The sequence below is a fragment of the Oncorhynchus clarkii genome, chromosome 19 (genome assembly GCF_045791955.1).
Source record: "Oncorhynchus clarkii lewisi isolate Uvic-CL-2024 chromosome 19, UVic_Ocla_1.0, whole genome shotgun sequence".
Classification (NCBI taxonomy): domain Eukaryota; kingdom Metazoa; phylum Chordata; class Actinopteri; order Salmoniformes; family Salmonidae; genus Oncorhynchus; species Oncorhynchus clarkii.
Genome location: NC_092165.1, coordinates 21116183 through 21141154, shown reverse-complemented (window position 1 = coordinate 21141154; position 24972 = coordinate 21116183). Strand labels below are relative to the sequence as shown.

At 42.1% G+C, this 24972-nt stretch overlaps 1 protein-coding gene across 1 annotated transcript in view; it reads left to right on the top strand.

Annotated features, from left to right (window-relative positions):
- The window catches only part of LOC139374161 (neuromedin-K receptor-like), a 45729-nt gene extending 21109 nt beyond the window's left edge, over window positions 1–24620 (top strand). Inside the window, exons 5-6 of the mRNA XM_071115171.1 lie at window positions 22712–22908; window positions 24314–24620. Of these exons, the coding sequence (XP_070971272.1) occupies window positions 22712–22908; window positions 24314–24614 (498 nt within the window). The 3' untranslated portion in view covers window positions 24615–24620. The remainder of the gene's footprint in view (window positions 1–22711; window positions 22909–24313) is intronic.
- The last annotated feature ends 352 nt before the right edge of the window (window positions 24621–24972 follow it).

The following is a 24972-nucleotide window of genomic DNA, read 5'->3' as shown; positions in this document are numbered from 1 at the left end:
AAACCAAATTGAACATGTTTCATTATTTATTTGAGGCTAAATTGATTTTTATTGATGTATTATATTAAGTGAAAATAAGTATTCATTCAGTATTGTTGTAATTGTCATTATTACAAATACATTTAAAAAAAATTGGCCAATTAATCGGTATCAGCTTTTTTGGGTACTCCAATAATCGGTTTCGTTTAAATAATAAATAGTTGAAAAATCATAATCGGTCAACCTCTAGTACAGAGACTATGGTGGTCTGCTTGAAACATGTTGGTATTACAGACTCAGTCAGGAAGAGGTTAAATGTCAGTGAAGACACTTGCCAGTTGGTGAGCGCATGCTTGGAGTACACATCCTGGTAATCCGTATGGCCCCGCGGCCTTGTGAATGTTGACCTGTTAAAAGGTCTTACTCACATTTGCTAAGGAGAGCATAACCACACAGTCATCTGGAACAGCTGACGCTCTCATGCATGCTTCAGTGTTTCTTGCCTCGGTGAGCATAGAAGTAATTTAGCTTGTCTGGTAAGCTTGTGCCACTGGGCAATAGTTTGCAAGCACTGCCACATCCGACGAGCGTCGGAGCCGGTGTAGTACGATTCAATCTTAGTCCTGTATTGACGCTTTACCTGTTTGATGGTTCGTCGGAGGGCATAGTGGGATTTATTATAAGCTTCCTGCTCCTTGAAAGCGGCAGCTTTACCCTTTAGCTCAGTGCGGATTTTGCCTATAATCCATGGCTTCTGGTTGGGGTATGTACGTACGGTCACTGTTGGGACGACGTCATCAATGCACTTATTGATGAAGCCAGTGACTGGTGTGGTCCTCAATGCCATTGGAATATGTTTTGGGATTCTTCTGGTCTGTGCTAGCAATACAGTCCTGTTACTTAGCATCTGCGTCATCTGACCACTTCTTTATTGACTGATTCACTGGTGCTTCCTGCTTTAGTTTTTGCTTGTAAGCAGGAATCAGTAGGATAGAATTATGGTCAGATTGGCCAAATGGAGGGTGAGAGAGAGCTTTGTGTGTGGAGTAATGGTGGTCTAGAGTTTTTATTTGTATTTTGTATCCTCTGGTTGCACGTTTAACATGCTGGTAGGAATGAGGTAGTTTCACTGCATTAAAGTCCCTGGCAACTAGGAGCGCTATCTCTGGATGAGGTCTCTTTCTCCTGCGAGTGACGGCCTTGTTAGGTGTCTGAAGTAAATAATTTGTGTCCGACTCTTTAAAGAGAAAATCTCTGTCCAATAAGAGGTGCGTAATCACTGTCCTGATATCCAGAATCTCTTTTCGGTCATAAGAGTTGGTGGCAGAAACATTATGTGCAAAATAAGTTACACATTTTGTGTCTGGACTATTAACTAGGAAGTCGGGGCACCACGGAAAATGTTGATTACAAAGTTATAATTTTCCAAATATAACTATTCAGATATTTTAATATCGGATGAAATCGTCTTCTATTTAATGAATTATTAATTGTTACTTCATTAGTCTCATTCCAGACGTTGTAAAAATGATTGGTTATCTGCACGAACCCTAGTTTCCATAATGAATCAGCAATACACAAATTGGCTTAATTATTAATCACAGAAATACATAGTAACCAATATCTACTGTTTGTTTGTTAACAATGATAGGAAATCCCTCTTGAAAATGAACATTTTACCTAGACTACTTTACCCAATCCAAATGATCCCAGTATTACTCTCCAATAAGGTAATAAAGGATGTAAATGGATGGCTAAGTTCCTTTATATGGAGTAAACGCAAACCAAGACTTAAGATGGCAATATTGCAGCTGCCAAGTTCTATGGGCGGCTTGGACCTGCCCAATATCAGGTTATATCAATGGTGTGCCCACCTTTGTTATATTTCTGACTGGATCACAAATGATGACTCCTCTATTTGGTTAGACATTGAATTGAGACTTCTCTTTCAAAATACCCCTTACAGGATCTTTTATTTTTCAGAAGTTTCAAGTCTGTAGAAGATCACTGCAATAATCCCGTTACACTTAACACACTCAAAGTATGGAGGTCAGTTCAACGCTTCCTGGGAAGGTCCAAACTAACCTCTGCTCTTACCCCAATTCTTAACAATCCAGATTTCAGTCCCGGATTGCTGGATGCCGGCTTTAACTTTTGGCTTAATAAGGGCAAAGCTGGCTAAATGACTTATTTGTTGATAAGATTTTGTTGTCATTTGAGCAGATGGTCGAGAAATATCAACTCCCAAAGCAGGACTTTTTCCGCTTCCTACAAGTAAGACATTATATCCTGAAGAGCACCACCTTAATTGGTAACCCTGATGTGTCTGTCATTGAAAGAATGCTTTTTTTCCCACAAAGGAAAATGTCTGTAAGTCTGTTTTATGATACTTTAAGGTCCCTTTCTGCTGTCAACACACAGTGGGTGAAACAAGTGTGGGAGAAAGAATTGTCTGTTACTATTGACGAAGAAATGTGGGAGGACATTTGGAGATATGCAAAAACAATATCTATATGTAATCGTACTAGAGCAATCCAATTAAGAATAATACACAGATTGCATATATCCCCAAATCGCAGACATGCTTTTAGCCCCACTTCCTCTTCCCCTCAGTGTCTTAAATGCAAAACTGATACAGGCACCCTAACACATTGTTTATGGTCATGTACCAAAATACAAAGATACTGGTCTGGTGTTCTGCAAGAAATTGAAAAGATCCTAGGGGTTGATCTAGAATTGGACCCAGTTTCTTTACTGTTAGGTCTCCCTAGTAGGCAGGTTACTTCTGTGGGTAAAAGGAGGCTTTACAACATCCTTACATTCGCAGCGAGGAAAAACACCCTTTTACAGTGGACTAGTGATAAGGTTCCTTCTATTAAAGATTGGCATAAGATACTATTTGAATGGGTGCCTCTGGAATATCTGACATGTACATTGCATTCTAAAACAGACCAGTTCTACAAAGTATGGGAACCTTATCTAAATTACCTAGAACCTGAGGTATCAGCTATTATGCTGCAAGGATTCTCGTAGAATGACGGGATGTATGTATTTCAGAACTACACTGTACGTTCCATGTGTGGAACCTAACCTCTTGGTTTAAACTGAGCTTTTTTGTTTAATTTCTGTTTGTAAGTTTGTTTAAAATGTATGTATTGAGAGACGCAATGATGGTGATGGGGTGAGAGAAGCACCGAGCGAGAAGAGGAAAATGGTGTACGTATGTGTGGGTGTGTGTGTGTGCGTACGCGTATATGTGTGTATGTATACGCATGAGTATATGTATGGGTGTGTGTATGTATGTATGTATGTATATGTGTGTATGTGTATATATATATATACGCGTAGATATGTGTAAGTGGGTGCTGTTTTTCTTCTTTTTTTCTGTGTGCTTTGTCTCTGTTGTTGTATCTCTTAATATGGGTGAAAATTGTTAAATTCCAATAAAAATACTGTTAAAAAAAAAAAAACAATGATAGGAAAGTCCCTAGTGGGCTAAGCCGGTATGACGGCTTGGTAGACAAAGGGAAGGGGTTGTGGACTGCTCAAGAGCGGGAAACTCATAGCTGATAACTACGCTCATAGAAATTAATACTTTACATGAACGACCGCTCATTCAAAAAGAAATTGCAATTTGCATATATACGATATGTATTTATTTATTTATTATGAAATGTTATCCTACTCGAACACATGATTAAAACCTCTTACTTCTACCCCCTCCTTTTTCGAACATTCTGTTAAAAATCGCGCAACTTTTCAGCGTCCTGCTACTCATGCCAGGAATATAGTATATGCATATGATTAGTATGTGTGGATAGAAAACACTCTGAAGTTTCTAAAACTGGTTAAATCACGGCTGTGACTATAACAGATTGTGTGTTTCATTGAAAAACGCAAGAAAAACTGCTCTCTGAAAGCTAAAAATAATTTCCATAAGTCACTTTCATGGGTTGTTAAAAGGGGACAAAATGTAATATCGACCTGCATGCAATTCATACAAATTCCACACGATGTCGCCATTGTCGTCATTTTCAATTGAATTTTTTGTTGGAAAATCCAACTATCTGGATTCCGTTTCTTCCGGTCTCCACCAGGATCCTTTGAATGTGGACATTGGCAGCCATTGATTTGCAGACAAGGAGCTATTGAATATACATCGCCCTGTAATCATTTTGATAGATTATAAACGTTTACTAATACCTAAAGTTGGATTACAAAAGGATTTCGAAGTGTTTTGTGAAAGTTTATCGTCGACTTTTTTAATTTTAAAAAATGACGCAGCGTTTAAAAACAATGTTTTTTTCTGAATGACACAGCTTCCATAGAAAGCTATTTTGGGTATATATGGACCGATTTAAACGAAAAAAAGACCCAATAGTGATGTTTATGGGGCATATAGGAGTGCCAAGAAAGAAGCTCGTCAAAGGTAATGAATGTTTTATATTTTATTTCTGCGTTTTGTGCAGCGCCGGATAAGCAAAGTCTTTGTTTACGTCGCATTCAGGCATTTTGAGGTGTTGCATGCTATCAGATAATAGCTTCTCATGCTTTCGCCGAAAAGCATTTTAAAAATCTGACTTGTTGGCTAGGTTCACAACGAGTGTAGCTTTAATTCAATACCCTGCTTGTGAATTTTGATCAAGGTTTGAGTTTTAACGAGTACATTTAGCATTTAGCGTAGTGCATTTGCATTTCCAGGTGCCTACTTGAGACATATGCGTCTCAAGTAGAATCAAGAATTAAGAGCATTTTACTAGTTGTATTGTAGTTGAACCTACACATGTCAAGGCATGACTATTTTTGACATTTGTTTTGGAGGTGGAAGTCTACTGGACTTCTTTTACGACCAGTGTGGTACACGCCAATAATATCTTAGATGTGTTCTAAGAGGCCCCTAGACGGGGATAATGTCTGCTCCTCACTGTTCTCATAGGGGCGTTTACAACTGGATTTGTTTTCTGCTCTGGCGGCTTCGTACGGTGTTGCACGTAGTCTCGACCCCCACCGGCCACATCATGGGTCTGGGCTACTATTCCCCCCCACTTTGTGGCTCGGGATCCCCCCCCCCCCAGCGGTTGGTGTTGGTATCCGAGGCACAAACGAAAAGGTTGGACCCTATGTGCGAGGTGTCAGTGGCTGCATTGTTATGAGAATGTCTGTGACCTTTCAACCAAATCTCCTGGTGTTTGTGCTTCAAAATGCTCAGTGGCTGTCGAGGCCTGTCAGACAACACCTCGTCTGCATGTGGCAATCTCTTCAGCACCTGCGAACTGAGACGAGGATATCTGTCTGTGATATCGCAAAGGGTTTCACGAGTGGGAGTCATCTGGTCAGTTGCTGGACTGACGCCATTAGTGTCATTGTAAGGGGTGACACTCCCTCACAAAGTGTAAGATGTATCATCGGAAGCAGAGTACACTCTGCGCATCAATGCTTTAATTCCTGAGATGGCCCCAGTGCCCGACGGGCAAGAGAAGTTAATCTCAACTACAGTATTGCACGACTTCAAGGAGGAGGGAAGTTGCTCATTCACAGAGACTGCTGGCTCGAAATCATGAAAACAATGGTCAATAAGGTTTGCTGATGGGATGTGTCGATATCATAATATCTCCTTGGATCGGTTTCGAAACGTCATTTTCCCAAGGGGTGCTTTCAACAGATTCCCCTCGTGGATGACTGCATTTCAGCTAGCGTTAGGGGAAGACAGTGTGGTCAGTGGAGAAGGCACTGTGGCCTGTGACCTTACATGGTTGGTTTTCCAATCCATCAGTGGGAGTAACCGATCCATCAAGTCTGCTCAGAGTAGCAGGGGTTCAGATTCGAGGCTGGTAACATGCACAGGGGGAACGAGCGATACGTCCTGGAAGTGTAGTTCCAGCATGACTCAATGTGAGAGGCGAGGTAGTCGGAGTGAAACCTCGAAGTGTAGTCCTCCAGGACTGCTTCCAGTTATGTCTGTTTAGATTTCCCCACAAAGTGGAGTAGTTGTTCGCATCGACGTGATGTGCCATTTCTGTTCATGGTGGAAAAAAAATGAACTTTACTGATTTTGAGTGGGCTTTGTTTTAGCTTAGCTTTTGACCTTTTTTCTTCCCAACCTTTGTATCAGAGTCGATAGACAAAGCCTGTGGGCTTGTTTCTTGATCAAGTGGGCCCTGGATAGGGTCTCAAGTGAGAGCGGGAGAAATTAGATTTTTAACTTCCTTGCTAGGGGTGTTAATTCCTGCGAACCTGGTGTCTGGCAATTCCCCGTCTAGTCCTTGTGACATATCTGACCCTTCTCTCAATTTTGTTTGCTTTAGTTCTTCACATAGTGGAACTTCTAGGGATCATTGGTCTACATTTTGATTGTCCTTTAACCCTTTGTTACCCTTGTGCTCTGACACTTTGTGTGGGTTGTGTGCAGGAACGTAGAGAACAGGTCTATTGTAGCGGAAGTCGTTTCAATGGCCACGTACTTTACAGTTACTTCGACCGTGGAGGTCATTAGAATCTTGGTTTTGTGGTAGAAATCTTTGTTGTGCGTCAGCTCACAATGCTTCAATACCTGATAATGCACCCTCTAACTGGAGTGAGTGCTCCTGGTCAAACTTCAAAACCGAGTGGTCAAGGCTCTTAGCATTGCAAGCTTTTGATGCCTTAAAAGCTGTGCTTGCAAGCTCTCAGAGTTGTAAGATAGGCAAGCCAACGTGGACTGTAGTGCCCAAGTAGGTAATGAAGGTGGGACACGTTCAACAGAAACATTTGTTTGAATGTTAACAGCTCTTCCATTCTTGTTTCAGTGAGTAGGCCAAAGTAAGCTGAACGAAGACTATAATAGTAAGCTTGTGGGTGTTCATTCTGAGCTTGTTTGACAGTGTTAACTCAAGACACTGACGTCACCAGATACGCGAAACCGGGACAACTTCTTATGGGCAACACACACACCACACGGCTCTATTCGTATCTAACGCAGTCTGTTTGTACAGTAGTCTGTTTGTACAGTAATCTGTTTGCACAACTTATATATATATATATATTTTATTTTAACTTTATTTAACTAGGCAAGTCAGTTAAGAACAAGTTCTTATTTTCAATGACGTTCTAGGAACAATGAGTTAACCGCCTTGTCCAGGGGCAGAAGACTGATTTTTTTACCTTGTCAGCTCGGGGATTCGATCTTGCGACCTTTCGGTTACTAGTCCAACGCTCTAACCAGTAAGTTACCTGCCACCCTGTATATACTTAATTCAATCATGAAAACCTCATTCTATTTTAGATTCATTGCACAAGGCGTCAAATAGATAGTCTGGACTATTATTAAATGTGAAGACTGTTATTTATCAAATCAATTCTATGTGTAATAATCATAATAATAATTATGTGATTAAACTAACCATGTAACCTTTAACTAGGAAGTCGGGGCACTACGGAAAATGTTGATTGCAAAGTTATAATGTTCCAAATATAACTCTTCAGATATTTTAATATCTGATCAATTAGTCTTCACCTTATTAGTGCCATTCCAAACTTCATAAAATACTTGGTTAACTTTATATGTAAACACATATTTTCTCATTTAGAAGGTTAACATCACATCTTTTCACAAATCAACTCAGCAAAAAAAGAAACGGCCCTTTTTCAGGACCCTGTCATTCAAAGATAATTCGTAAAAATCCAAATAACTTCACAGATCTTCATTGTAATGGGTTTTAACACTGTTTCTGAAGCTTGTTTAATGAACCATGAACAATTAATGAACATGCACCTGTGGAACGGTCGTTAACCTCTTGAAGCTAGGGGGCACTATTTTTATGTTTGGAAAAGTAACGTTCCCAAAGTAAACGGCCTATTTCTCAGGACCAGATGCTAGAATATGCAAATAATTGACAGATTATGATAGAAAACACTCTAAAGTTTCCAAAGCTGTCAAAATATTGTCTGTGAGTATAACAGAACTGATATTGCAGGCGAAACCCTGAGAAAAATCAAACCAGGAAGTGGCTTCTATTTTGAAAACTCCATGTTCCATAGCCTCCCATTGCTCCATTTAAAGGGATATCAACCAGATCCCCTTTCTTATCGCTTCCTCAAGGTGTCAACAGTCTTTAGACATAGTTTCAGGCTTTTATTTTGAAAAATGAGCAAGAAAGATAACATTGTATGTAAGCAGCGTGGTGTAAGCAGCGTTTTGTATGCGCAACAGAGTTTGGGCAGCCATTGCCTTTCCCTCTCCAACTGAAAAAGACAGTTGCGGTTGATATTTTATTGATTATATATTTTAAAAACAACCTGAGGATTGATTATAAAAAACGTTTGACGTGTTTCTGTGGACATTACGGATACTATTTGGAATTTGTCTGCGTTGTCGTGACCGCTCTTTCCTGTGGATTTCTGAACATACCTCAGTTTGTTTGGCGCGTTATTTTGGATATAAAAATAATCTTTATGGAACAAAAGGAACATTTATTGTGTAACTGGGAGTCTCGTGAGTGAAAACATCCGAAGATCATCAAAGGTAAATTATTAATTTGATTGCTTTTCTGATTTTCGTGACCAAGCTACTTTGATGCTAGGTGTTCATAATGTTTTGTTGAGCGATTGATAAACTTACACAAACGCTTGGATTGCTTTCGCTGTAAAGCATATTTTCAAAATCTGACACGACAGGTGGATTAACAAAAGGCTAAGCTGTGTTTTGCTATATAGCACTTGTGATTTCATGAATATAAATATTTTTAGTAATATTATTTGAATGTGGCGCCATGCAATTCAGCGGTTGTTAATGACAATTATCCTGTTAACGGGATTGCAGCCATAAGAAGTTAAGAGATACTGCTATGTGTGTTTCCTGTCCTTCGTGAGATCATCAAATTAAACACACTTGTCATAACTGTCCCTTAAAGTGTCCACAGACCATTCCAACATTCTCAAAATTATAAATATTGTTTCATTCTCCCATTTTGGGGATTTAGGAGTTTGGCCAAGTGAAGTCCTTTTGGACATGCAGTATTGAGAGAGAACAAAGTGGGAGAGAGGGTCCCTTCCAGGAATTTACAGCTTGTCGTTAAGTCATAAAACTGTAGAGAGAGGGCCATGATCCTCCCCCCAGGGCACGTCATAACACAGAACGTGAAAAAACATACAATCGCACAATAGGTTAAGAGCCCATAAAACGGCAGCCATCTCCTTCGGCGCCATTTGTTTCACCAAGCTCATCTTGTCTCCTCTTATCTGGTCGGCTCACACAAACTACCCATTGTTGGATTACTTTCGATTACTACTCCTGAACATTGCATCCAAAAATAAACTGGTCACATTCAGGACATAACTTTGTAAGGACTGTGTTTGTGTAAAATGTTTGGAAAATAGTGTGGCCAGCTTTAACGCTGATTGTTGCGTCAATCGAAACTGGACGTTGTAAATAAGCATTATAATCACACCGGTTTGAGCGTTTTTAAAAAAAGTATAAGATCAGCACTTCTACTCTGAGGCGCTTTATAAATACGGGCCCAGGTGAATGGGGTTCAGATAAGGTTAGGTGCTCAGACAGTCTGAGTATGGAGTTGGTGGCCTCAGGCACTGTTCTGCTCTGTCAGCCCACACTGAGCCTAGCTTAGCGACATCACTGTTTTCCTCTAAGTTTCTTATTATCCTGTTTTCCAAAATAAAATAACATTTGCTTGAGGAGTTGAGAGCATTGTATTGTCATAATCTGAATTATTTTGATGCGTACAGACTATTATCTTTACAAGCTTAAGGTACTGTAAGGCAAATGCCTGTGAAATGAAAAATTGTGGGTGTACCCATGGTGGTGATCAATAGGGACTGTGGATGTTCTTTGGATTAAAACATTTCTTGAATTGAACTGGCGCCCTCTGAAAGTCTCCCTCTATTCCTCTATTCTGTGTAATTCTCTAGCTAGGGGACTCCTGGTATCTTCAGGATTGATAAGTATAATTTTTGTCTTTATATATTGTTGTCTGGTACTGTCTTTTTGCTAGATAGGGCCATCTACTTTAAGTGCTGCCTGTCTTCCCATCAGCCTACTTGGTGAGTGAACTACTGACTGTACAAAAGCTGAAGAACATCCAGGCACTTTCTACAGGTGCTGGAGTTGCAGGCAAACTCATGGAAAACAGAAAGGAAAACGCTGCACACTGCTGCTCATGTGTATATATACAGTATATCACAAAAGTGAGTACACCCCTCGCATTTTTGTAAATATTGGAGTATATCTTTTCATGTGACAACACTGAAGAAATGACACTTTGCTACAGTGTACAGCTTGTATAACAGTGTAAATTTGCTGTTCCCTCAAAATAACTCAACACACAGCCATTAATGTCTAAACCGCTGGCAACAAAAGTGAGTACACCCCTAAGTGAAAATGTCCAAATTGGGCCCAATTAGCCATTTTCCCTCCCCGGTGTCATGTGACTCGTTAGTGTTACAAGGTCGCAGGTGTGAATGGGGAGCAAGTGTGTTAAATTTGGTGTCATCGCTCTCACTCTCCCTCATACTGACTGGTCACTGGAAGTTCATCATGGCAAAGAACTCTCTTGAGGATCTGAAAAAATAATTGTTGCTCTACATAAAGATGTCCTGGGCTATAAGAAGATTGCCAAGACCCTGAAACTGAGCTGCAGCACAGTGGCCAAGACCATACAGCAGTTTAACTGGACAGGTTCCACTCAGAACAGGCCTCGCCATGGTCGACCAAAGAAGTTGAGTGCACGTGCTCAGCGTCATATCCAGAGGTTGTCTTTGGGAAATAGACGTATGAGTGCTGCCAGCATTGCTGCAGAAGTTGAAGGGATGGGGGGTCAGCCTGTCAGTGCTCAGACCATACGCCGTACACTGCATCAAATTGGTCTGCATGGCTGTCGTCCCAGAAGGAAGCCTCTTCTAAAGATGATGCACAAGAAAGCCTGCAAACAGTTTGCTGAAGACAAGCAGACTAAGGACATGGATTACTGGAACCATGTCCCGTGGTCTGATGAGACCAAGAAACTTATTTGGTTCAGATGGTGTCAAGCGTGTGTGGTGGCAACCAGGTGAGGAGTACAAAGACAAGTGTGTCTTGCCTACAATCAAGCATGGTGGTGGGAGTGTCATGGTCTGGGGCTGCATGAGTGCTGCCGGCACTGGAGAGCTACAGTTCATTGAGGGAACCATGAATGTCAAAATGCACTGTGACATACTGAAGCAGAGCATGATCCCCTCCCCTCCCCTCGGAGACTGAGGGTAAAGGTGATGGACTGGCCAAGCATGTCTCCAGACCTAAACCCTATTGAGCATCTGTAGGGCATCCTCAAACAGAAGGTGGAGGAGTGCAAGGTCTCTAACATCCACCAGCTCTGTGATGTCGTCATGTAGGAGTGGAAGAGGACTCCAGTGGCTACCTGTGATATACTGTGTATACACATGAGCAGCAGTGTGCAGCGTTCGATAAACTCTTCGATAAGGCCAAGAGGAGACAGTGTGTTAGCCTGTGGATCCAGAAAGATTCCCTTTGAAGAAGTTTCCTCTCAATGTCCCCTCCCCAGCGTGACATCTTGACCATTTCTATTCCAATGTATCTCAGAGAACTAATAGGATGTCCAGCTTGTACAAAATGATCAGTAAACCAATTTTAAAAAAAATATATATATATGTTTTTTCTTCACCTGTCCGTATATTGCTGTGGTGCTCACTGATCCGTGTCTTAAGGCTTCTGCGGGTTTTCCCTATGTAAGACAGACCACAAGGACATTTCAACATGTAAATAACATTGTGGACATGAAGGTAATCAGGCCCTTGAACTTAAATCTTTGTCCTATGCGGGGTGAGTAAATGAGCTGTGTTGAGTACATTGGCCATATATGTAATTACCCTCCGGAACCTTGTCCAAGTAAGTTTCCCTTTTCCCAGATTTAACCACAATATCTCTCACGTTTGGGGGTCTGTTTAAAGACCATACATGGGGATATTTAAAATGGCTTTCAATTGTGGGTCAGTATCAATAATGTACCAGTACATCCTGATAATACCCTGATATCCTGATACTTTTTTTTAAATGAGTGGACGTGGAATAAAGCTGTCACCTCTAAGGAGGGTATTCCTGTCCATAGGTTCCTATAGAGATCTGTAGAGAGGGAGGTTTTGTCCTTAATAACCATCACATCAAGAACTGATTTTGTGATGGGTCATAGTTAATGGTGATGTGAATGTGTTCATTCATGAAGTTTAGATACGCATGGAATTGCAAAAGTTCTTACTGGGTCCCTGTATAGATCACGAAAATGTAATCCAAATATCTCAGAGTTAGGAGAATATTGGAGAGAAACGGGTTAGGGTCTGGATTCAGCACCACCTGTTTTTCCAAACATTCCTAGATATAGGTTAGCATAATTAGGAGCCATAGTGCTCCCCATCGCTGTTCCTTTGGTCTGGAGGAAAAAGTGTCCTCTGAAGAGAAAATAGTTGGAGGTTAGTACCAGTACCAAGTCCACAATACAATTAGTGCTGGGAAGAGCATTAGGGGGACATTCATTGAGGTAGAACTTGAGGGCCTCTAGGCTGTTCTGATGGGGGATGTTAGTATATAGACTGGTAACAAAAGTACACAGAATATAATTTTTATAAAATCAATAGAGTCTCTAGTATATGAGGGGAGAGAGAGATCGCCCAGGGTTTCACAAAATGGTCTACAAAGGTAGAGAGAGATATTCTCTGTCAGAGATCTGTTATTACTCACAACGGGCCTGCCTGGTATAGGTGGTGTCATGCTCTTGTGAATTTTGGATAGAGCGTATATGACAGGTGTGGTTGGGCAGTCAACTTTCATAAACTCATATTCTGTAATTGTAATTTCCCCTTCATTCAAAAATGTAGACAATTCACCAAGGATCAGAGACTTTAATTGATTAGTAGGGCCCTTTGGGGAGTCATGTCCTCAGGGCGAGAGTCAGGTTCATTGTCATTCAGGTTATCAATGTGAAAAACATTAGCACTATTTCCTGTCTGGTTACTAATATCGTTCAATAGATTAACATTGGCATGTGCATTGGAACCCCATTACCAAAAAACTCAGTCAATCTCAAACTGCAGAAAAACTTTTGAAACTGTATCAAAGTCATTGGCCTGTGATGTTGGGACAAATTGGCTGTCTCCGGCCATCTCTCCAGAAATATACCTTCTGCTCCTTGTGGTCCACAGTATCACTCTCGAACTTATGACTGTTGTTGTTTTGGTAATCAGTGGCTGTATTGGAGGGGGGTGTGATTTCTCCTCTCCTAGGCAATTAGTACCGACCAGGTGTGCTCTTCCTCTTGGCAAGGCAATTAGCAATCAGTATTAGTACTTAAGTCTCCCCTGTTTTCGCAGCGACGGCTAAAACCGGCGATTTCGTCGCAACACAAAGACGGTTCTGCAGAGTTATTCGAGGTAGGAAAGAGAGGAAGGCTCCACACCACTCCCTTATCTTACCTAGTTCCTTTCAGATCTCATTTTTCTCTTTTGTAACTTTTGGCAACTGTGTTTTTATTAAATACCTATTCGCTCCTCTCACTGTAAGCTTTACAGATGCTCCCCACACCTTGGCTGCAAGGCTGCAAAAAATTTAGTGTACCCTGTGTGCACAACCCATGTGGAATTCCTGGTATCTGCCGATCTGCAGTCAAAAATGCAGTTTCTCAGCCTATGCTGCCCTTCAGTCCCTTGACATTTTGGCCATGACGGAGACATGGATCCCCACAGAGAACACTGCTCCAAATGCTCTTTCTTCATCTACGTTTTCTCATAGTCTGAAAGCGTCTGTTCAGTGCGGTGGTGGCACAAGGCTAATAATTTATCCTAAGTGAAGGTTTTCTCTTTTCTCCCTCGCTCACCTGACTATCTCCTCATTTGAATGCCATGCTGTCACTGTCACTTGTGCACTCAAGATTAACATTGCGATCATCTATCGCCCACCAAGTGTCCTTACAGAGTTCATCAATGAGCTTGACACCTTGATGAACTAATTTCCTGGCAATGGCTCACAGCTCTTTGTACTTGGCGACTTCAACCTCCTGACATTTGCCTTCGATTAATTTCTTTCTTTCTCTTCCTTGTCTCTTCTGACCTCATCCTTTCCCAGTCCCTTCCCATTCACAAGGCACATAATACGGTTGACTTCATCTTTACTAGAGGCTGTTCAGCCCTCCCCTCCTGCTCTGTGGCTAAGTGACTCATTGCGAGTTTACAGAACAGGGCTGTGGGCAGCTGAGCGAAAATGGAGGAAAACAAAACTTCCGGAGGACCTATCAACTTTCCACTCCCTCCTCTCTACCTTCTCCTCCTCTGTGTCCACTGCTAACGCTATTTTCTATCACTCTACATGTCAAGCTTCTGCCTCTAACCCTAGGAAACTATTTACCACCTTCTCCTTCCTCCTTAATCCGCCACCCCCTTCTCCTCCCTTTCTGCGGACAACTTTGTCAACCACTTTGAAAAGAAGGTTGACGACATCAGTTCTTCATTCACCCAGCCTATTTAGTCCACTGGTCCCACTCACACAGAACTACCCTAAGCCTTGACGTCTTTCTCCCCTCTCTTTCCACATGAAATCCTCCCCATATCCTCCTCTCTTCTCTAGATCATTGTTGGAGACCTTCTCCCATTCCTCACTTCCCTATCAGCTCATCTTTGACCACTGGCTGCGTCCCCCTGGACTTTCAAATGGCCAGATTCACTCCCCTCCTAAAGAAACACACTCCATTCCTTTGATGTCAACAACTATAGACCGGTATCCCTTTTTTCTTTCCAAAACAATTGAGCATGCTGTCTCTGACCAACGCTCTTCTTGACTACACCAGTCAGGCTTCAAGATGGGTCACTCAACTGAGACTGCTCTTCTCTGTGTCACGGAGGCTTTCCACACTGCTAAAGCTGACTCTCTCTCCCCTGTTCTCATCCTCCTAGATCTATCCCCTGCCTTCAACACCATAAACCATCAGATCCTCCTCTCCGCACTCTGAGGGCTCGGTGTCTCAGGCTCTGCACACTCTTGAATTGCATCCTACCTGGTGACGTGGAGAAGATCTGTTTCTGCATCATGTACTCTCACTACTGGTGTCCCCTGTGAATCCATTACCCCATCTGGGTATAGAGTGGAGTCGCTCGAACCATCATCAATTGTGTCTGGCAGCGAAGCAGAATTTGAAAGAGGTTGGATGCATGTTGCTGTTGACTTGTGGGTGGTGGATAGATGGATTACCTGGGGAGACCTGGTTTATTGCCTTTTTTTAAAAATCTAATAAGACTGTTTGTTAATCCCCATGGTACACGCACGTGTGATACACAGGCTCCTTCTAAACTGGGCAGATAAGAGGGCAGGAGCAGCAGGGGTAATCCTCCTAGTCTTGACTGTTTCTGCATTCCAAATGGCACCCTATTCCCTATATAATGTGCCAAGCGAAAGTCTAAACACCCGTTGCACAGTCTTTACATTTTGCTGCCTTTCTACCGACTTTGCACAACATATATCTAGTGTTGCAAAGGGTCGGAAACCGTCCGGTAAGTTTCTGGAATTTTTCCAGAATATTTCAATGGGAAGTTAAGCCTGGGAATTTGGGGAATTTTGCTTAAATTCATCAAAAAAGTTAGCTTATAACAGTGAACATTTTTTGTGGGATACACATGGCAACTCTAGGTCTTGTGGCATATTTTGGTTAAACTATCCCCAATTCAATGGAATTGCAACCCTCTGCATGCACAGTTCAGTCTTCCATCACATGTGCAGTGCACTCTTCCATCACATGTACAGCTGATTCTCAAGATCTTGCACACTAATGAGATGCTATTGAGCCCACATTACTACACTGTCTGAGCCAAGGACTACATGCTTTCTAGTAGCCTACAGCAAAGTGTGTTTAAATAATTTCTAACTTGTTAATGATTTCTACTAGTTAGTTTTTGCTACCATGCGGGTTTTAGCTTGCTTGAGCCTGTTAACTGAGGAGTGTTAATTCACCTGTTTCCATTACATGTTTGATTTTATCTTTCAAATTAGTTGTTTAATCTAACTGCTTAACTACTTATCTGTACATGGAATTGTTTGTTTTTTTCCCCCTTTTTTCCTCATCTTTACAGGAAAATGATGTCCACACTATCTGATGTGTGGAGACATTTCACTGCAGCTAATGTAGAAGGGAAAGCTGTGTACATTTGCAAATACTGTACCAAATCATATGTAAAGAATGCAACAAAGATGGAGAATCATCTGAACAAGTGCATAAAGTTCCCTCAGCACTCACAACAAGCAACCTCTGACAAAAGTCCCTCTACTTCTATTCAAGGTGAAATTAATGAATCAGACACCTTATCGATAGCAACAGCTCATGGTCCTCCTGGAATCAGAAGTGTTTATGACTCAATGGAGGAACGTAGTCAGAGAAATGCTGATAAATGTTGAGGCTGTGTATGCAACTGGTTCACCTCTGATGCTCACAGGCAATGTGTATTGTAAAAGATTTCTGAATGTTCTTCGCCCAGCATACACCCCTTCAACCAGACATGCTTGATCTACTCATTTGCTGGATACAGTGTTCAAGTGAAGGTCAAGCAAATCAAAGAGAAAGCAGACTGCTTTGCAATCATCTCTGATGGGTGGTCGAATGTTCGTGGGCAAGGAATAATGAACAACATCTCCACCCCTCAACCAGTATTCTACAATAGCACAGACACAAGGGACAACAGACACACCGGTCTCTACATTGCAGATGAACTGAAGGCAGTCATCAATGACCTTGACCACAGAAGGTATTTGCACTGGTGACAGACAATGCTGCGAACATGAAGGCTGCTTGGTCTAAAGTGGAGGAGTCCTACCCTCACATCACACCCATTTGCTGTGCTGCTCATGCATTGAATCTGCTCCTCAAGGACATCATGGCACTGAAAACAATGGATGCACTCTACTACAAGAGAGCCAAGGAAATGGTTAGGTTTGTGTAGGGTCATCAAGTTATAGCAGCAATCTACCTCACCAAGCAAAGTGAGAAGAATAAGAGCACCACATTGAAGCTGCCTGGCAACACCCGTTGGGGTGGTGTTGTCATCGTGTTTGACAGTCTCCTGGAGGGGAAGGAGTCTCCAAGAAATGGCCAAATCACAGCCTGCCGATATGGTCAGCCCCATCAAGAGGATCCTTCTGGATGATGTATTTTGGGAGAGTGGTAAGCAGCTATCCTGTCTGATGTTCAGACTCTGCTTGCAGATGGAAGAGAAGAAATCCGTACTGCCCACTTCACTGTTGCTCCAAGCAGAGGAAACTGCAGTTCTGGAATACAAAAAGCGTGAAGACTTCTGCCTGAAGCCCATACACGCCGCAGCGTACATTGGACCCCAAGTATACTGGCAAGAGCATCCTGTCTGGTGCAGAGATCAACAAGGCCTATGGTGTCATCACTACCGTGTCTTGCCACCTTGGCCTGGATGAGGGCAAGGTTCTTGGCAGTCTCGCAAAGTACTATTTCAAGTAAGGGCTTTGGGATGGAGATGCAATAACTCTTTTTTTTAAACATTTCTATTGGAAGGATTTAATCATTTGCAATGATGTCCACTTATGATAAAGTAAAAGGTTTAGGTTTCTATCTACATATATGGTAAATATATCCAATGCAAAAAAAACATCTATATTTAAATGGTATTAATATTAATTTACACATTTGTGTTAATTCCCATATATTCCCACGGAAAGCTTCCACCTCTGAATATTCCCCAAAATGGGCAACCCTACTTATATCAATTGTTTTGTTAACATTGCTCAGTACATGTGGTTGGGAATCATAACTGACTTGCCTAGTTAAATAAAGGTTGAATAAAATAAAAAATGGACAGCAATAGTCTAGCCTTGTCTCAGATTTTTGGGCAGATTTAAGTCAGGATTGAGGCTGGATCATTTAGGAACACTCAACACCTCTTGGAAAGCCATTCTGGTGTGTTTTTGGCATTAAAATGTATGTAATTGTTCCACTGAAAAATACAACTGCTCCAGGATGAGGTATTCAGAAGTCTGAGGCAGGGTTTCCTCTAACTGTTTCCATGGGCTTTGCTCCTTTCATTTTTCTTTTGATCCTAAAACTCACTTTGCCGGTGATAAGCATACCCATCGAATGATGCTTCCACCACAACTTTTAAATGCTCTTTCTGCATCTCTCTTTCTCTCTCGCTATTTCTCTCTCATTGTCAGTTGCTCTACATACTCCGGTTTTCCTTTAGTCTAACCAAGACCATTCAGCTCGCTTACTGAATAATTCAATGACCATTATACAAATGTAAATGTTCATTAACATTCAGTATTTATAGCACAAGGTTTCTCCCCCTGTGTTAGTTTAAATCGACAGATGTTTTTTGTTTTTTTTCCCCCGTTCGCTTTAAAAAAAAATCTGCTTCCAAGTGGTTATTGTGAAATGTGAGGTCTTGAGGGCATAATATTGACAATAGTAGGAATCTTTTTTTTTTTTTAAGGATCAACACTTTTATTTAGTGTAGCTTCTGGGTGTATAAATATGTATTCATATAATCTCTGGTTATTTGAGTAGACTGTATATTCAAATCAGTAGGTGTTCCGTAGGACTGAATTCCATGGATTTGTAGCTTCTTTGGTTTGAGCCAGGGTGAATTAAATATTCAGTATTTGTTTTGGGCTTTTGAAGGATTTCATGTCCTCACCAGGACTTGTCTTGGAATGAATGGATCCCACATTAAAAACAGTACATTTGTTTGACATACAGTATGTGTTTCTAAACTATGCTTTTTTTTTTGCCACATTCATAAATGTCTGTCACAACGTCACTCAAAGAGCAGAAAGTACTGTACAGTCTTTCACATCAGTTGCATATATGTTTTTGAAAGAGCATTTTTCGCTACAGTTTTTTTTTCTTTGAACAAATGAGCCTTTAAAACCAAAAAGACAAAATCGGGTCAATTGCTATTGAAGGCCTCAGGGAATGAGTTGGCCATTTTATTTTCTTAATTGCATTTAATAACCACTATCTTAGTTCTTATATGCAAAGGAAATAAAAACATGAAAATGGACTGCACTGAACATAACTCTTAAGAGAGGATTCTAAACTCTACATAACAGGTGGCCTGGAAAGTGCTCATCTCAACAGAGACTCCTTTTGAGGTTTAAAAACACCCTTTAACTTTACCCAGCTTACAGTGATGAGGTTGGTGTTTTGTGTTTTACCTCGCAATCAGTGGACCCTAAAACCAAAGTCTTTTTTTTCTTCCGAGAATTGCATGGAAAACGGACCATTAAACACTTATTTCCGAACATTTTCATCAGAGTTCCGGAGGCAGCGAGAGGCCATTAGAAGAAACCCACTGGGCACGTACTGGTTGAATCATAGTTGGAGTGCAATGAGGTGGTTGGGACTACTTCATTGGTTCCCTTGAACAAGGCTCAAGCCCAAACAAGTGCACCTGAAATGCTCTATTTGAAAGTAAACAAATACTATTTCAACCCAGGTCTAGCAGAGAAAAAAACCAAAACCACCAGGTCGTCAAAACCCTGTATGGGGGAGTGTGTGTGTGCGCGTGCCTGCAAGGGGTCATGGGTACCCGAGTCACCACCAACACTAATGATTGCTGACAGCAGGCGGTTGCTTCAGATTGCGTAAATGGGGAGTGCAGAAATGAGGCATAATCAACCCACCTCATCACCCACCTAATCAGACAGTTACTCTTTCTGCGGCACCCATCGCTCTTTCCCTGCCACCCTACGGCGAGTGGCACTTATGAGTAAATATGTCCCACTCCTCTCCCTTTGAATGAATGCATACCTGATCCATTCTTGATAGCTCCGCAGGCTTTTAGGTTGTATTTATCCTCACTTGTTTTTGAGTCTCTAGCTCCCCTGCTCTTCCATGTGTGTGCGCGAGATGCCACTTCATTTGCTTTTTACTAGGATATATTCATTGTGATGAATGATGGTTCATTCAGCTGGTTCTGGGTTACACTGTACTTTCCATTTAGTTTTGAGCTGCTGTGTGTGTGTGTGTGTCCTCGTGCGTGCACATTAGTATGCATTCTTATGTGTTTGTGAGTGTGCGCTTGCATGTGTTTGTTGCTGTGACTGTGTCTGTATTTTTTTACCCAGTGGTCGATACATCCCCTAGCTCTTTATCTTCATAGCATACAGATTATTAACAGGGAACCAAACCCACTTAACATAGACAGAATCCATATTGCTCCCGCTAACCAGCCCAGCAGTAGTGTTACTAACACATTCTGTGACCTCTCTAGTTTGCTCCCACGCCACAGGCTTTTGTTTTGTTGAGCTGTCCGCTCATTTTAGCCACAAGTGTCCTCTAGCAAGTAAATGTCCTTTCTCCTTGTCAGAGAACAACCATCCTCCATTTTTATCTCCACTTACTGACATGGAAAAGGAGAAAATAGACTCAATGATCTATATTTCCTGAAATTTAAGGGGGAAACACTTCTTTAAGGTGTGTGTTGCTGTTATTTGCTAGGAGTAACATTTCTTTCAGATTACAAAAACCGATTGTCCTGGAAAAATCTGATGTGATTATTTTCCTGTGATTGAAACTGGCTGTTGTCCGCTTATCTTACTAACACTTAAAAAACCTGACTTATCAACTGTCTCATTTGCTGCCCTCAACTGGTCAGAAGTAGTCCACTTTAAAGGGAATAGGGTGCCATTTGGGACACCACATTTGTCTGTGACATGTTGACTACATGACCGTTGTTTCTATTGGTTATTATAAGACATGACCACATGTAGCCACGGGCAGTGACTGGCATTTTACTAGGTATGCTAGTATTGCTTCCTTATCCTTCCAAGAAACACTGAAAACAACACATTTAATGTACTCTCCTTAGGTACAATACCATTGATATGCCAGCCAGACCTGGGTTTGAATAGTATTTGTTTTCACTGAAATACTTTGAGAGTTTAGTTTGGCGTTGCCGGGAGTGCCAGGTTGGGTAGCGTTTGCATTGGTTCCAATGGCTCCATCAAGCCACACAAGCTCAATCAAGGACAGAAAGAAAACAAGTACTATTTCACGTCATGGACATGAGAAATATAAGATTATCTTGCCTTGTTTCAATTATTGTGCAGGCATCCGTGAACTTTTGTCACTCAATATTGGCTGCCAGAAATAGAGATGAGGAACATTTGTATTGTATTTTAGTTCTCTCCGGGTGGTTTTCCATTTTTTGCTCTCTGCCTGTCTGGGCTCAGTCGTGTGGCGCACTCTGAACTTTGCTTTTCTGAGCTTTTATGAAAAGTCCTTCTGTTGAAGACAGCCAACTCTTTTCCCATGATCGTCCAAAGACAGACAGACCACACCTGCCACTGTGTACGCTACCTGTATCCACAATGCTACAGGACGTGGGAAGATTGCTTTATTCAGGAAATCTGCCTTTCTTTCAATATTCAACCGTTTTCAGTATTATTTTTAATTTGACAGTGACATTGCTTCTTTTGTACCGTACACTTACTGATCCAGTAAGTCTTTAGGTGTAGATTTTCCTTGATGTTCATCAGTTTTTGAACAAGTCCATTCAACCTTGAGCATGACCATATTTTACGTTTGCGATAACAACTCCTACCACCATCTAGCAACCACACCATTGTGCAGTCTACCTACACAAAGCTAAGGGCTTTGTCCCAAATTGCTACCTATTTAACCTAACCCATAGGGCTCTGGTCAAAAGTAGCGCACTATATAGGGAATGTGGTGCCATTTGGGACAAATCCAAGCTCTCTCTTCAGAAGAGAAGCCATGTCCTGGGGATTCAAAGGGGGGCTAAGATCTTTCCTGCCAGTCTCTCGGTAGGCTGAATGGTCAGCTTCTGTTTCTTTAATCTTCGAGGCCACAGGTCCTTTTTGAGGAGGAGAAGAGAGATGTGCAATCATAGCAGTCTTTCCACAGTGGACACAAACGCATGCGCGGTGCACGCACACTCGCATAAAGAAGCTCTGTTATTATCTCCTGCCTGTCGGATCTGACGCCCACCTGGAGAAAAGATCACCCCTTAGTGTGAAGAGTATCGACCCTGAGAAACGTCTTCAGTCTCTGAAATACTTCTGGGATTGTGGTGCAGACTACAGAATACCACCAACTGGTGATAGGAAACTGAAAGCTGGAGTTCACTTCTTCCCATTTCAACCGTGTTGTGTATTTCAGAAACTGTGTTTTTGTCACCATTTTCTCCCTGAAGAAAATTAAGGTTTAAAAAGGCCAGTGAACTGGGGTGTTTTCTTTTTTTTAAGCAAGATATCTAACCACCACTTTATATATCTATATCTACAGTAACATACATTTTAGTTTTGAAAAGTGCAAAGAGCAGACACACAGACAGGGCTTTTTCACTCTGATGCACTTCTTCCCTAACCCTGGCCTATTATCTTTGCTCATTGTAGCCTGTAAGTTTACTCATATACACTCCAGCTAGTCAGAGCTCCTACCTGGCTTATTAAAGCACACACACACACTGGAAGAAGGAAACCGCAGGCTAAAGCTTAATTTCCCTTCTCCAAATGAAGGAGAGACAGCGCTCTCTCTGCTCTCCACAGAATAATAACTGCAGAGTGCACTTTACAGGCTAATTAGCTTAATTTGTCTGGCTGATCGAGTGGCAGGAGAATGTGTCTGTTTATCAGCAGATGCCACCCAGTGTCCGACAGCTCGCCTCACGGGGTTGAACGAGAATTGAACTAATGTTACCTCGCATCTCCCTCCCTCACCTCCAGGTGGTCAAGATGATGATCATCGTGGTGGTGACCTTCGCCCTCTGCTGGCTGCCGTACCACGTCTACTTCATCGCGACGGGCCTCAACAAGGCTCTGATGAGGTGGAAGTCCATCCAGCAGGTCTACCTGTCAGTGCTGTGGCTGGCCATGAGCTCCACCATGTACAACCCCATCATCTACTGCTGCCTCAACAGCAGGTAAGGAGAATACACACGTGCACACAGGCAGGCAAGCAGAAATGGGAGCAGGCACGGGCAGAGGTACATACACCCACGTGTGCGTGCAAACGTAGGTACATGTGCGCACACACACACATATTTTCATGGTCGATGGTTGGAAAGGGCATGGAAATTATATGTATGCTTTTGGCCTGCCTTTGTATAGGTTCATAACAATCCTTGAAAAACAACTAAGGTGCATTAGAATGTCGACGCTTTGAACATCCGGTAATCCTCCAAACACTGCACGAGAGACATGTGCTTCAACAAAGGTCCAGGGCATGGCAATCCTGATAACATGCACTCTTGAAAATGCAAAAAAACGAAACAATTTTAGGACTGAGGATTGAAAGTAAAGCTACTTCGAGGACATCGTTAAGGAATGCTGACGAGACCTGGAAATCAAAGCATGGTTTGAAATTGGTTACCTTTGTATGCTTTTTGAACATTGTTCTTTAAACCACTCGGTGCCTGTGTGACTCATTCTTTCTGCAAACAGGAACAATGCAGGTACAGAACCTGGAGGTATGACGTCAGGTGTAGTCCTATAAGACCCTCTCAGCGTCACCTCGTGTACACACACACACACACACACACACACACACACACACACACACACACACTCACTCACACAAACCTATACACACGTAGCTGTATTTCCATGGTCAATTAATCCTAATGCCATGAAAAGAGCATGGCAATTGTATATCCATCGAGACAAGCTCTGTGCCTTAGTCTTTCCTTTGCCCGGCCTCAGAAATCTCATAACCAAATTAAATACAGAGCAAGAACTCCCTTGAAGGAGCTTCAGTGCTCTGAATGCAGAGTCTGAGCGTTGATGAATGCTAGCTTGTGAATGAAGCTCCCCAGTGCACTTAGGTACACGCAGGCAATTATCTAAAGCACATATATAGCACTCTTACCATCAACACAATCAGGCTATTCATGAAAGATGTGCTGTGTGGTTGCTTTGCCCCCTTTATGATGTGTATATATAAAAACAACATTTAAATCTTTCTTGGCTATTATTAAGTAAGCCTTGTCTGAGCCAAAATGGCCAATAGGGCAGGAGCCTGTTTCGGTAGAGGTGAAGCAGCTTGTATGCTTTCGGTTGATGATTTATGTCATTATACAACTCTCTCTTCAACCTCCCTGCACTGTATACATTGGTATGTAATTTGTTTACTCCTGCCATATGAAAACCTGGATTGTGTTCAGTAGGTGGAAAATGTTTTGGAAACGTGGTGGCATGGGTACTGTGCTACTTGGAAAACATTTCACAACAGCGTGCCCTTGAACACCACCCCGTTTGTAAAATCACATGTCATTCACACCCCTGCCCCCCTCTCTATTCACCCCTTCCCCCCCCCCCCCCCCCCCCCAGGTTCCGGGCCGGCTTCAAGCAGGTCTTCCGCTGGTGCCCCTTTGTCCAGGTGTCCAGCTATGACGAGCTGGAGCTGAGGGCCACGCGCCTCCACCCGGCCCGCCAGAGCAGCATGTACACCTTGTCTCGCATGGATACCGCCGTGGTAGTGGTGTATGACCCTGTAGACAGAACAAACAACCAGAACCAGGCCAGGAAGAAGAGCTACGTCAACCCTAGAGTGGAAAACGGGCTTGGTTGCAATAGGAACGGGGCCAAGGCAGGCTGCGCCCCCAATGCTGAGGCTGAGGACTTCTCCTAAAGGAGGGCATACGAGAAAGCAGACAAACACACTGGCATGTGTTCACACACGCAGACATGTATAGAGTGGTAACTTATACTGTGTACAGTACATGCAAAAACAGGTAGACATGCATACAAGACATGCTGTCCCTGTCAATACACACACATGCAAACACACACTTTTCAAAGAGTTCAGAGAAGATGGCAGAAAACACATTTTAGATGAGAAGCAGGAATTAATTGTCAAATATAACCATCAGATAACATATTGTTGTACGGTCTGTAATACTGAGTGCACTGTATATAAAAACATGCATACAAAAAAAATATACAAAAAATGCCTTTCCAAGTAACATCCTGAATGTAAAGGCTACTGA